At 52.9% G+C, this 13,477-nt stretch overlaps 1 protein-coding gene across 1 annotated transcript in view; it reads left to right on the top strand.

The window, feature by feature from the left end:
• The window catches only part of LOC147108459 (uncharacterized), a 777,120-nt gene that overhangs the window by 79,443 nt on the left and 684,200 nt on the right, over nt 1–13,477 (top strand). Inside the window, exon 4 of the mRNA XM_086005101.1 lies at nt 12,307–12,389. Coding sequence (XP_085861227.1) covers nt 12,307–12,389 — 83 coding nt within the window. The remainder of the gene's footprint in view (nt 1–12,306; nt 12,390–13,477) is intronic.

Below are 13,477 nucleotides of genomic sequence, written 5' to 3'. Positions count from 1 at the left end.
GTCCCGATCCCATCGCTCCCTAACTTCCTCTCCTAATCCCATTGCTCCCGATCCCATGGCTCCCTATACCCCTCTCCTGATCCCATTACTCACTATCCTCTCCTGACCCCATTGCTCGCAACCCTCCACTCCCGATCCCATTGCTCCCTATCCTCCTCCATATCCAATCGCTCCCAATCCTGCTCTCCCGACCCCACTGCTCCCAATCCTGCTCTCCTGATCCCATCACTCCCCATCCTCCTCTCCTGACCCCATTGCTCCCGATCCGATCGCTCCTTATCCTCTCTCGATTTCATCGCTCCCTATCCTCCTCACCTGATCCCATTGCTCCCGATCCCATCGCTTCTTATCCTCCTCTCCTGATCCCATTGCTTCCAATTCCATCGCTCCCTATCCTCCTCTCCTGATCCCATCGCTCCTGATCCCATCGCTCCTTATCCTTCTCTCTGGATCCCATCGCTCGTTATTCTCCTCTCCTGATCCCATTGCTCGCTATCCTCCTCACCACATCCAATCGCTCCCAATCCTCCTCTCCAGATCCCATCGCTCCCAATCCTCCTTTCCTGAGTCTATCACTCCCTATCTTCCTCTCCTGATCCCATTGCTCCCAATCCTCCTCTCCCAATCACACCGCTCCCAATCCTCCTCTCCCGGTCCCATCGCTCCCTATCCTCCTCTCCTGACCCCATTGCTCCTAAGCCCATCGCTTCTTACCCTCCTCTCCCGACCCCATCGCTCCCTATCCCTATCCTCCTATCCTGATCCCATCGCACCCGATCCCATCGCTCCTTATTGTCCTCTCCCGATCCCATCGCTTCTTATCCTCCTCTCCTGATCCCATTGCTCGCAACCCCATTGCTCCCTTTCCTCCTCTCCCGATCCTTCGTTCCCAATCCTCTCCTGATCCCATCGCTCCCTATCTTCCTCTACTAAACCAATTGCTACCATTCCCATTGCTCCCTATCCTTTCCTGATCCCATCACTCCCTATTCTCTCCTGATCTCATCACTCCCAATCCTCCTCTCCCGATCCCATCGCTCCATATCCTCCTCTCCAGATCACATCGCTCCCAATCCCATCACTCCCTATCCTCCTCTCCCGATTCCATTGCCCCCTATCCTCCTCTCCTGATCCCTCAAATCCCAATCCTCCTCTCCCAATCCCATCGCCCCCTATCCTCCTCTCCTAATCCCATTGCTCTTGATCCCATCCCTCCCAATCCTCCTCTCCTGATCCCATCGCTCCCTATCCTCCTATCCTGATCCCATCATACCCGATCCCATCGCTTCTTATCCTCCTCACCCGATCCTTCGCTCACATTCCTCTGCTCCCGATCCCATCGCTCCCGATCCCATCGATCCTTATCCTCCTTTCCTGATCCCATCGCACCCGATCCCATCGCTCCTTATCCTCCTATCCTGACCCCATCGCTCCTGATCCCATTGCTCCTTAACCTCCTCTCCCGATCCCATCGCTCCTTATCCTCCTTTCCCGATCGCATCGCTCCCTATCCTCCTCTCCTGATTCTCCTCTCCCGATCCCCTCGCTCCCTATCCTCCTCTCCCGATCCCATCGCTCCCTATCCTCTCCTGTTCACATCGCTCATCCCATTGCTCCCTATCCTCCTCCACATCCAATCGCTCCCAATCCTGCTCTCCCGACCCCACTGCTCCCAATCCTGCTCTCCTGATCCCATCACTCCCCATCCCCCTCTCCTGACCCCATTGCTCCCCATCCGATCGCTCCTTATCCTTCTCTCCCGATTCCATCGCTCCCTATCCTCCTCACCTGATCCCATTGCTCCCAATCCCATCGCTTCTTATCCTCCTCTCCTGATCACATTGCTTCCAATTCCATCGCTCCCTATCCTCCTCTCCTGATCCCATCGCTCCTGATCCCATCGCTCCTTATCCTTCTCTCTGGATCCCATCGCTCATTATTCTCCTCTCCTGATCCCATTGCTTGCTATCCTCCTCACCACATCCAATCGCTCCCAATCCTCCTCTCCAGATCCCATCGCTCCCAATCCTCCTTTCCTGAGTCCATCACTCCCTATCTTCCTCTCCTGATCCCATTGCTCCCAATCCTCCTCTCCCAATCACACCGCTCCCAATCCTCCTCTCCCGATTCCATCGCACCCTATCCTCCTCACCTGATCCCATTGCTCCCGATCCCATCGCTTCTTATCCTCCTCTCCTGATCCCATTGCTTCCAATTCCATCGCTCCCTATCCTCCTCTCCTGATCCCATCGCTCCTGATCCCATTGCTCCTTATCCTTCTCTCTGGATCCCATCGCTCATTATTGTCCTCTCCTGATCCCATTGCTCGCTATCCTCCTCACCACATCCAATCGCTCCCAATCCTCCTCTCCAGATCCCATCGCTCCCAATCCACCTTTCCTGAGCCCATCACTCACTATCTTCCTCTCCTGATCCCATTGCTCCCAATCCTCCTCTCCCAATCACACTGCTCCCAATCCTCCTCTCCCGGTCCCATCACTCCCTATCCTCCTCTCCTGACCCCATTGCTCCTGAGCCCATCGCTTCTTATCCTCCTCTCCCGACCCCATCGCTCCCTATCCCTATCCTCCTATCCTGATCCCATCGCACCCGATCCCATCGCTCCTTATTGTCCTCTCCCGATCCCATCGCTTCTTATCCTCCTCTCCTGATCCTATTGCTCCCAACCCCATTGCTCCCTATCCTCCTCTCCCGATCCTTCGTTCCCAATCCTCTCCTGATCCCATCGCTCCCTATCTTCCTCTCCTAAACCCATTGCTACCATTCCCATTGCTCCCTATCCTTTCCTGATCCCATCGCTCCCTATTCTCTCCTGATCTCATCACTCCCAATCCTCCTCTCCCGACCCCATACCTCCATATCGTCCTCTCCAGATCACATCGCTCCCAATCCCATCACTCCCTATCCTCCTCTCCCGATCCCATCACCCCCTATCCTCCTCTCCTGACCCCATTGCTCCCGATCCCATCGCTCCCTATCCTCTCCTGATCACATCGCTCCCAATCCTCCTCTCCCGATCCCATCGCTCCCTATCTTCCTCTCCTAATCCCATTGCTCTCGATCCCATGGCTCCCTATCCTCCTCTCCTGATCCCATCGCTCACTACCCTCTCCTGACCCCATCGCTCGCAATCCTCCACACCGATCCCATTGCTCCCTATCCTTCTCTCCACATCCAATCGCTCCCAATCCTGCTCTCCCGATCCCATCGCTTCTTAACCTCCTCTCCTGATCCCATTGCTCCCAACCCCATTGCTCCCTATCCTCCTCTCCCGATCCTTCGTTCCCAATCCTCTCCTGATCCCATCGCTCCCTATCTTCCTCTCCTAAACCCATTGCTACCATTCCCATTGCTCCCTATCCTTTCCTGATCCCATCGCTCCCTATTCTCTCCTGATCTCATCACTCCCAATCCTCCTCTCCCGACCACATATCTCCATATCGTCCTCTCCAGATCACATCGCTCCCAATCCCATCACTCCCTATCCTCCTCTCCTGATCCCATCACCCCCTATCCTCCTCTCCTGATCCCATTGCTCCCGATCCCATCGCTCCTTACCCTCCTCTCCCGATCCCGTCGCTCCCTATCCTCTCCTGATCACATCGCTCCCAATCCTCCTCTCCCGATCCCATCGCTCCCTATCTTCCTCTCCTAATCCCATTGCTCTCGATCCCATGGCTCCCTATCCTCCTCTCCTGATCCCATCGCTCACTACCCTCTCCTGACCCCATCGCTCGCAATCCTCCACACCGATCCCATTGCTCCCTATCCTTCTCTCCACATCCAATCGCTCCCAATCCTGCTCTCCTGATCCCATCGCTCCCAATCCTGCTCTCCTGATCCCATCACTCCCCATCCTCCTCTCCTGACCCCAGTGCTCCCGATCCGATCGCGCCTTATCTTTCTCTCCTAATTCCATCGCTCCCTATCCTCCTCACCTGATCCCATTGCACCCGATCCAATCGCTTCTTATCCTCCTCTCCTGATCCCATTGCTCCTGATCCCATCGCTCCTTATCCTTCTCTCTGGACCCCATTGCTCGTTATTCTCCTCTCCTGATCCCATTGCGCGCTATCCTCCTCACCACATCCAATCGCTCCCAATTCTCCCCTCCAGATCCCATCGCTCCCAATCCTCCTTTCCTGAGTCCATCATTCCCTATCTTCCTCTCCTGATCCCATTGCTCCCAATCCTCCTCTCCCAACCACATCACTCCCAATCCTCCTCTCCCGGTCCCATCGCTCCCTATCCTCCTCTCCTTACCCCATTGCTCCCGATCCCATCGCTTCTTATCCTCCTCTCCCGACCCCATCTCTCCCTATCCCTATCCTCCTATCCTGATCCCATCGTACCCAATCCCATCACTCCTTATTGTCGGCTCCCGATCCCATCGCTTCTTATCTTCCTCTCCTGATCCCATTGCTCCCTATCCTCCTCTCCCGATCCTTCATTCCCAAACCTCTCCTGATCCCATCGCTCCCTATCTTCCTCTCCTAAACCCATTGCTCCCGCTCCCATTGCTCCCTATCCTCCTCTCCTGATCCCATCGCTCCCTATTCTCTCCTGATCTCATCACTCCCAATCCTCCTCTCCAGATCACATCGCTCCCAATCCCATCACTCCCTATCCTCCTCTCCTGATTCCATTGCTCCCTATCCTCCTCTCCTGATCCCTCAAATCCCAATCCTCCTCTCCCAATCCCATTGCTCCCTATCCTCCTCTCCTAATCCCATTGCTCTTGATCCCATCCCTCCCAATCCTCCTCTCCTGATCCCATCGCTCCCTATCCTCCTATCCTGATCCCATCATACCCGATCCCATCGCTTCTTATCCTCCTCACCCAATCCTTCGCTCATATTCCTCTGCTCCCGATCCCATCGCTCCCGATCCCATCGATCCTTATCCTCCTTTCCTGATCCCATCGCACCCGATCCCATTGCTCCTTATGTCCTCTCCCGATCCCATTACTCTATCCTCTCCTGATCCAATCACTCCCAATCCCGCTCTCCCGATCCCATCGCTCCCAATCCTCCTCTCCTGACCCCATTGCTCCCGATCCCATCGCTCCTTATCCTCCTATCCTGATCCCATCGCTCCTGATCCCATTGCTCCTTAACCTCCTCTCCCGATCCCATCGCTCCTTATCCTCCTTTCCCGATCGCATCGCTCCCTATCCTCCTCTCCTGATCCCATTGCTTCCAATGCCATGGCTTATTTTCCTTTTCTCCTGATCCCATCGCTCCTTATCCTCCTCTCCCGATCCCATCGCTCCTTATCCTCCTCTCCTGATCCCATCGCACCCGATCCCATCGCTCCTTATTCTCCTCTCCTGATCCCATCGCTCCTTATCCTCCTCTCCTGATCTCATCGCTCCCAATCTCATTGCTCCCTATCCTACTCTCCCGATCCCATTGCTCCCTATCCTCTTCTCCTAATCTCATTGCTCCCGATCCCCTCGCTCCCAATCCTCCTCCTGACCCCATTGCTCCCAATCCCATTGCTCCTTATCCTCCTCTCCTGATCCCATTGCTCCAGATCCCATCACTCCCTGTCCTCCGATCCTGATCCCATCGCTCCCGATCCCATCGCTCCTTTTCCTCCTCTCCCGATCCCATTGCTCTCGATCCCAGCGCTCCTTATTCTCTTCCCCGATCCCATCTCTCCCTATCCTCGCCTCCTGATCCCATTGCCCCTGATCCCATTGGTCCTTATCTTCCTCTTCTGATCACATCGCTCCCTATCCTCCTCTCCCGACCCCATTGCTACCTATCCCCCTCTCCTGACCCCATTGCTCCCGATCCCATCGCTCCTTATCCTCCTCTCCTGATCCCATTCCTCCTGATCCCATCGCTCCCTATCCTCCTCTCCCGATCCCATCGCTCCTTATCCGCCTCTCCTGATCCCATCGCTCCCAATCTCATTGCTCCCTATCCTCCTCTCCCGATCCCATTACTCCCTATCCTCCTCTCCTGATCCCATTGCTCCCAATCCCCCTCTCCCCATCCCATCGCTCCCAATCCTCCTCGCCTGATCCAATCATTCCCTATCCTCCTCTCCTGATTCCATTGCTCCCGATCCCATTGATCATTATCCTCCTTTCCTGATCCCATCGCACCCGATCCCATAACTCCTTATCCTCTTCCGATCCCATCACTCCCTACCCTCCTCTCCTGACCCCTTGCTCCAGATCCCGCCGCTCCTTATCCTCCTCTCCTGATCCCATCGCACCCGACCCCATCGCTCCTTATCCTCCTCTCCCGATCCCATTGCTCCCTATCTTCCTTTCCTAATCCCATTGCTCCTGATTCCATCGCTCCTTATCCTCCACTCCTGGTCCCATCGCCACCAATCCCATTGCTCCCTATCCTACCCTCCTGATCCCATTGCTCCCTATCTTCCTCTCCTGATCCCATTGCTCCCGATCCCATCGCTCCCTATCCTCCTCTCCTGATCCCATTGCTTCCAATCCCATTGCTCCCTATCCTCCTCTCCCGATCCCATCGCTCCTTATCCTCCACTCCTGATCCCATCGCCCCTAATCCCATTGCTCCCTATCCTCCTCTCCCGATCCCATTGCTCCCTATCTTCCTTTCCTAATCCCATTGCTCCCGATCCCATTGCTCCTTATCCTCCTCTCCTGATCCCATTGCTCCTGATCCCATCGCTCCCTATCCTCCTCTCCTGATCCCATTGCTTCCAATCTCATTGCTCCCTATCCTGCTCTCCTGATTCCATTGCTCCCGATCCCATCACTGCCTATCCTCCTATCCTTATCCCATCGCTCCCGATCCCATCGATCCTTATCCTCCTTTCCTGATCCCATCGCACCCAATCCCATCACTCCTTATCCTCTTCCGATCCCATCACTCCCTATCCTCCTCCCCTGACCCCATTGCTCCAGATCCTGTCACTCCTTATCCTCCTCTCCTGATCCCATCGCACCCGATCCCATTGCTCCTTATTCTCCTCTCCCGATCCCATCGCTCCTTATCCTCCACTCCTGATCCCATCGCTCCCAATCCCATTGCTCCCTATCCTCCTCTCCCGATCTCATTGCTCCCTATCTTCCTTTCCTAATCCGATTGCTCCCGATCCCATTGCTCCTTATCCTCCTCTCCTGATCCCATTGCTCCAGATCCCATCACTCCCTATCCTCCGATATCCTGAACCCATTGCTCCCGATCCCATAGCTCCTTATCCTCCTCTCCCGATCCCATCGCTCCCTATCCTCCTCTCCCGATCCCATTGCTCCCTATCCTCCTCTCCTGACCCCATTGCTCCCAAACCTATCGCTCCTTATCCTCCTCTCCTGATCCCATTGCTCCAGATCCCATCACTCCCTATCCTCCGATCCTGATCCCATCGCTCCCGATCCCATCGCTCCTTATCCTCCTCTCCCGATCCCATCGCTCCCTATTCTCCTCTCCCAATCCCATTGCTCCCTATCCTCCTCACCTGACCCCATTGCTCCCAAACCCATTGCTCCTTATCCTCCTCTCCTCCCATTGCACCTGATCCCATCGCTCCTGATCGTACTCTCTGAACCCATTGCACCTTATTTACCTCTCCTGATCCCATCGCTCCCGATTTATTGCACCCAATCCAATCACTCCCTATCCTCCTCTCCTGATCCCATTGCTCACGATCCCAGGGCTCCTTATTCTCTTCCCCGATCCCATCTCTCCCTATCCTTGCCTCCTGATCCCATTGCCCCCGATGCTATTGCTCCTTATCCTCCTCTCCTGATCGCATCGCTCCCAATCCCATCGCTCCCTATCCTCCTTTCCCGATCCCATTGCTTCCTATCCCCCTCTCCTGACCCCAATGCTCCCAATCCCAGCGCTCCTTATCCTCCTCTCCTGATCCCATTCCTCCCGATCCCATCGCTCCCTATCCTCCTCTCCTGATCCCATCGCTCCTTATCCTCCACTCCTGATCCCATCGCTCCCAATCCCATTGCTCCCTATCCTCCTCTCCCGATCTCATTGCTCCCTATCTTCCTTTCCTAATCCGATTGCTCCCAATCCCATTGCTCCTTATCCTCCTCTCCTGATCCCATTGCTCCAGATCCCATCACTCCCTATCCTCCGATATCCTGAACCCATTGCTCCCGATCCCATCGCTCCTTATCCTCCTCTCCCGATCCCATCGCTCCCTATTCTCCTCTCCCAATCCCATTGCTCCCTATCCTCCTCACCTGACCCCATTGCTCCCAATCCCAGCGCTCCTTATCCTCCTCTCCTGATCCCATTCCTCCCGATCCCATCGCTCCCTATCCTCCTCTCCTGATCCCATCGCTCCTTATCCTCCACTCCTGATCCCATCGCTCCCAATCCCATTGCTCCCTATCCTCCTCTCCCGATCTCATTGCTCCCTATCTTCCTTTCCTAATCCGATTGCTCCCAATCCCATTGCTCCTTATCCTCCTCTCCTGATCCCATTGCTCCAGATCCCATCACTCCCTATCCTCCGATATCCTGAACCCATTGCTCCCGATCCCATAGCTCCTTATCCTCCTCTCCCGATCCCATCGCTCCCTATCCTCCTCTCCCGATCCCATTGCTCCCTATCCTCCTCTCCTGACCCCATTGCTCCCAAACCTATTGCTCCTTATCCTCCTCTCCTGATCCCATTGCTCCAGATCCCATCACTCCCTATCCTCCGATCCTGATCCCATCCCTCCCGATCCCATCGCTCCTTATCCTCCTCTCCCGATCCCATCGCTCCCTATTCTCCTCTCCCAATCCCATTGCTCCCTATCCTCCTCACCTGACCCCATTGCTCCCAAACCCATTGCTCCTTATCCTCCTCTCCTGATCCCATTGCACCTGATCCCATCGCTCCTGATCGTACTCTCTGAACCCATTGCACCTTATTTACCTCTCCTGATCCCATCACTCCCGATTTATTGCACCCAATCCAATCACTCCCTATCCTCCTCTCCTGATCCCATTGCTCATGATCCCAGGGCTCCTTATTCTCTTCCCCGATCCCACCTCTCCCTATCCTTGCCTCCTGATCCCATTGCCCCCGATGCTATTGCTCCTTATCCTCCTCTCCTGATTGCATCGCTCCCAATCCCATCGCTCCCTATCCTCCTTTCCCGATCCCATTGCTTCCTATCCCCCTCTACTGACCCCATTGCTCCCAATCCCAATGCTCCTTATCCTCCTCTCCTGATCCCATTCCTCCCAATCCCATCGCTCCCTATCCTCCTCTCCTGATCCCATCGCTCCTTATCTTCCTCTCGTGATCCCATCGCTCTCAATCCCATCGCTCCCAATCCCCCTCTGCCCATCCCATCTCTCCCAATCCTCCTCGCCTGATCCCATCATTCCCTATCCTCTCCTGATTCCATTGCTGCCGATCCCATCGCTCCCTATCCTCCTATACTTATCCCATCGCTCCCGATCCCATCGATCCTTATCCTCCTTTCCTGATCCCATCACTCCTTATCCTCTTCCGATCCCATCGCTCCCTATCCTCTCCTGACCCCATTGCTCCCGATCCCATCACTCCTTATCCTCCTCTCCTGATCCCATCACACCTGATCCCATCGCTCTTTATCCTCCTCTCCCAATCCCATTGCTCCCTATCCTCCTCTCCTGATCCCATTGCTCCCTATCCTCCTCTCCTAATCCCATTGCTCCTGGTCCCATCGCTCACAATCCTCCTCTCCTGACCCCATTGCTCCCAGTCCCATTGCTCCCTATCCTCCTCACCTGACCCCATTGCTCCCAAACCCATTGCTCCTTATCCTCCTCTCCTGATCCCATTGCACCTGATCCCATCGCTCCTGATCGTACTCTCTGAACCCATTGCACCTTATTTACCTCTCCTGATCCCATCACTCCCGATTTATTGCACCCAATCCAATCACTCCCTATCCTCCTCTCCTGATCCCATTGCTCACGATCCCAGGGCTCCTTATTCTCTTCCCCGATCCCATCTCTCCCTATTCTTGCCTCCTGATCCCATTGCCCCCGATGCTATTGCTCCTTATCCTCCTCTCCTGATTACATTGCTCCCAATCCCATTGCTCCCTACCCTCCTTTCCCGATCCCATTGCTTCCTATCCCCCTCTCCTGACCCCATTGCTCCCAATCACAACGCTCCTTATCCTCCTCTCCTGATCCCATTCCTCCCGATCCCATCGCTCCCTATCCTCCTCTCCTGATCCCATCGCTCCTTATCTTCCTCTCGTGAACCCATCGCTCTCAATCCCATCACTCCCAATCCCCCTCTCCCCATCCCATCTCTCCCAATCCTCCTCGCCTGATCCCATCATTCCCTATCCTCTCCTGATTCCATTGCTCCCAATCCCATCGCTCCCTATCCTCCTATACTTATCCCATCGCTCCCGATCCCATCGATCCTTATCCTCCTTTCCTGATCCCATCACTCCTTATCCTCTTCCGATCCCACTGCTCCCTATCCTCTCCTGACCCCATTGCTCCCGATCCCATCACTCCTTATCCTCCTCTCCTGATCCCATCACACCCGATCCCATCGCTCTTTATCCTCCTCTCCCAATCCCATTGCTCCCTATCCTCCTCTCCTGATCCCATTGCTCCCTATCCTCCTCTCCTAATCCCATTGCTCCTGGTCCCATCGCTCACAATCCTCCTCTCCTGACCCCATTGCTCCCAGTCCCATTGCTCCTTATCCTCCTCTCCTGATCCCATTATCCAGATCCCATCACTCCCTATCCTCCGATCCTGATCCCATCGCTCCTTAACCTCCTCTCCCGATCCCATCGCTCCCTATCCTCCTCTCCTGATCCCATTGCTCCCGATCCCATTGCTCCTTGTTCACCTCTCCTGATCCCATCGCTCCTGATCCTACTTTCTGAACCCATTGCACCTTATTTTCCTCTCCTGATCCCATCACTCCCGATTTATTGCACCCAATCCAGTCACCACCCATCCTCCTCTCCTGATCCCATTGCTCCCGATCCCAGGGCTCCTTATTCTCTTCCCCGATCCCATCTCTCCCTGTCCTCGCCTCCTGATCCCATTGCCCCCGATCCCATTGCTCCTTATCCTCCTCTTCTGATCACATCGCTCCCTATCCTCCACTCTTGATCCCATTGCTCCCATTCCTCCCCTCCTGATCCCATCATTCCCTATCCTCCTCTCCTGATCCCATTGCTCCCAATCCCATCACTCCCTATCCTATCCTTATCCCATCGCTCCCGATCCCATCGATCCTTATCCTCCTTTCCTGATCCCATCGCACCCGATCCCATCGCTCCTTATTCTCCTCTCCCGACCCCATCGCTCCTTATCCTCCTCTTCTGATCCCATCACTCGAATCCTCCTTTCCTGATCCCATCGCTCCTGATCCCATTGCTCTTGATCCTCCTCTCCTGATCCCATCACTCCATATGCTCCTCGTTAATCCAATTGCCACCTTCACTGGGTGAGGGGGCACACTCTTCTTTCAACTCCTGCCAATGTGTAGATTGCATGTTGGGATTTCCGCACGCTCCATAGACTCAGGATGCACAGATGTGATTGGAAGAGCTGGGCAATTTTTATCAGGCTTTTGAGGCAGGCTAAGGCTTTGATGTAAAAATCTTAGGGAGAGCATTAAAAGACAAAAAGGGCAATTTAATAGGTATATTGATGAGTTTTGGTGATTATGTGTAAAACCTCACTTTGGATATTGGAAATTTGTGCTAGTGAAAAGAAAATAGCAGACAACCTTTGTCATAAATCGAAACTTCTACAAGGAAGTAATACTGAACGGCCAGCTGAGGGCGCCGCCCGAGTAGTATAAATACGAGGGCATGGGCCCAGCTTGGCCAGAGACAGTCTGGAAACAGGAAGCTAGTGGCTACTAACTAGACCTCCATGTTTTGTTACAAGTCGATTAAAGCCTTGCTTTATGTACAACCAAGTACGTAGTGAGTCTTTATTATGTCAACCTTTAAAAAAATAATATTTTGAATGATGTTTATATAGGGAATGTCAATATTGACATAAAAATGTAACAAAAATATTGTGACAACAGCAAGGTAAGTTTGTGAACACCAAGTGCCTGTATTACTGCAGATAGATAATCTATTCTTACTGCTGTAACTGTTCATTAAAGCTCAATTATATGATCACTAATCAGGTTTAACCATTCTGTTCCCTTCTCCAAGAACAATTAAAATATCCACTGTTCACATATGAGTAAGCAAACGCAACTAGATGTTACAATATTTTAGCAATCCTGGGGACATGAAATCAGATTTCATGTTAGAATATTTATTAATCACAATTAATGTTTTTTAAATAGAAATTGAAAAATGTGAGAGGAACTGATAAAGGACAAAAAGGAATAGTCACCATTAAGAATTTGGAGAGCAAAATGGAAGATCGGTATGTATTATCGCAAACGAAGTGATGAACTGTTCTCGCTGTGGTTTAATGTAGTCAATGACTGAAATGAAGGAGGGATAGATGTCTGTAATGGAGGCTTTAACTTTCCTTGAAGTATAGTATAACTCATTTTGGATTTATACTATACTTCGAATGATTCTTTTTAAATGACTCATGGCGCCGAGTTTTGTCTTCTGAGTGCCCTAAAACAAGATGCTGGAAGTGAGAAAATCAACGGAAATCAGTTCCACCAGATTACCTGTTGGTTTTGGACCCTGCTAAATATTCTGGTCGGACTGGAGGCAAGGTCTGAAACTCCCATCTGAAAGGGCAAGGAAGGCCCGACTCGCTTGAATCCCCAGCGTGTCCAGGAATGTCTGGGGAGAGAAGGCCTCAGGCAACCCTGCAGGCTGGAGGGCCTCTCAAAGGCTCTCTGATATTAATGGCAAGCAGATTAGACATTTTCAAGGCCCTTTTTGTATATTTTTGTAGCTGGCTTTCATGAGCATTTGCGCCAGTTGATATTTACCCTGAGCTCTTTCTGTTGGTGGCAAAGGGTTTGCCATTAGGGAAACTCCAAGCTGGCTTGTTTGGAGAAAGAGGGGGAGATGCAGAGCAAAAAGACTAAAAGAATGACTTTCATTTATACAGCGCCTTTCACAACCACCGTACGTCCCAAAGCGCTTTACAGCCAATGAAGTACTTTTTCAAATGTACTCACTGTTGTAACGTAGAAAATGCGGCAGCCAATTTGCGCACATCAAGCTCCCACAAAGAGCATAGAAACATAGGAGTAGGCCATTCAGCCCCTCGAGCCTGTTCCGCCATTTAATGAGATCATGGCCGATCATCCAAATTCAGTACGAAAGCAAAATACTGCGGATGCTGAAAATCCAAAATAACAACAGAAAATGCTAGAAAAACTCAGCAGGCCAGGCAATATCCATGGAGAGAGAAATAGAGTCAACGTTTCAGGTCGAAACCCTTCGTCAGGACTGAAAAAACACAGGAAATGAAACAGATTTAAGCCCAGGTCTCGTTGCACTTCCCCTTTTCCCAATCTATTGCCGTTCAGATAATAATCTGTC

Source organism: Somniosus microcephalus, chromosome 13, assembly GCF_052327205.1.
Source record: "Somniosus microcephalus isolate GS21.2 chromosome 13, FLI_Smic_1.0, whole genome shotgun sequence".
NCBI lineage: Eukaryota > Metazoa > Chordata > Chondrichthyes > Squaliformes > Somniosidae > Somniosus > Somniosus microcephalus.
This window is presented reverse-complemented; position numbering and strand designations above follow the sequence as displayed.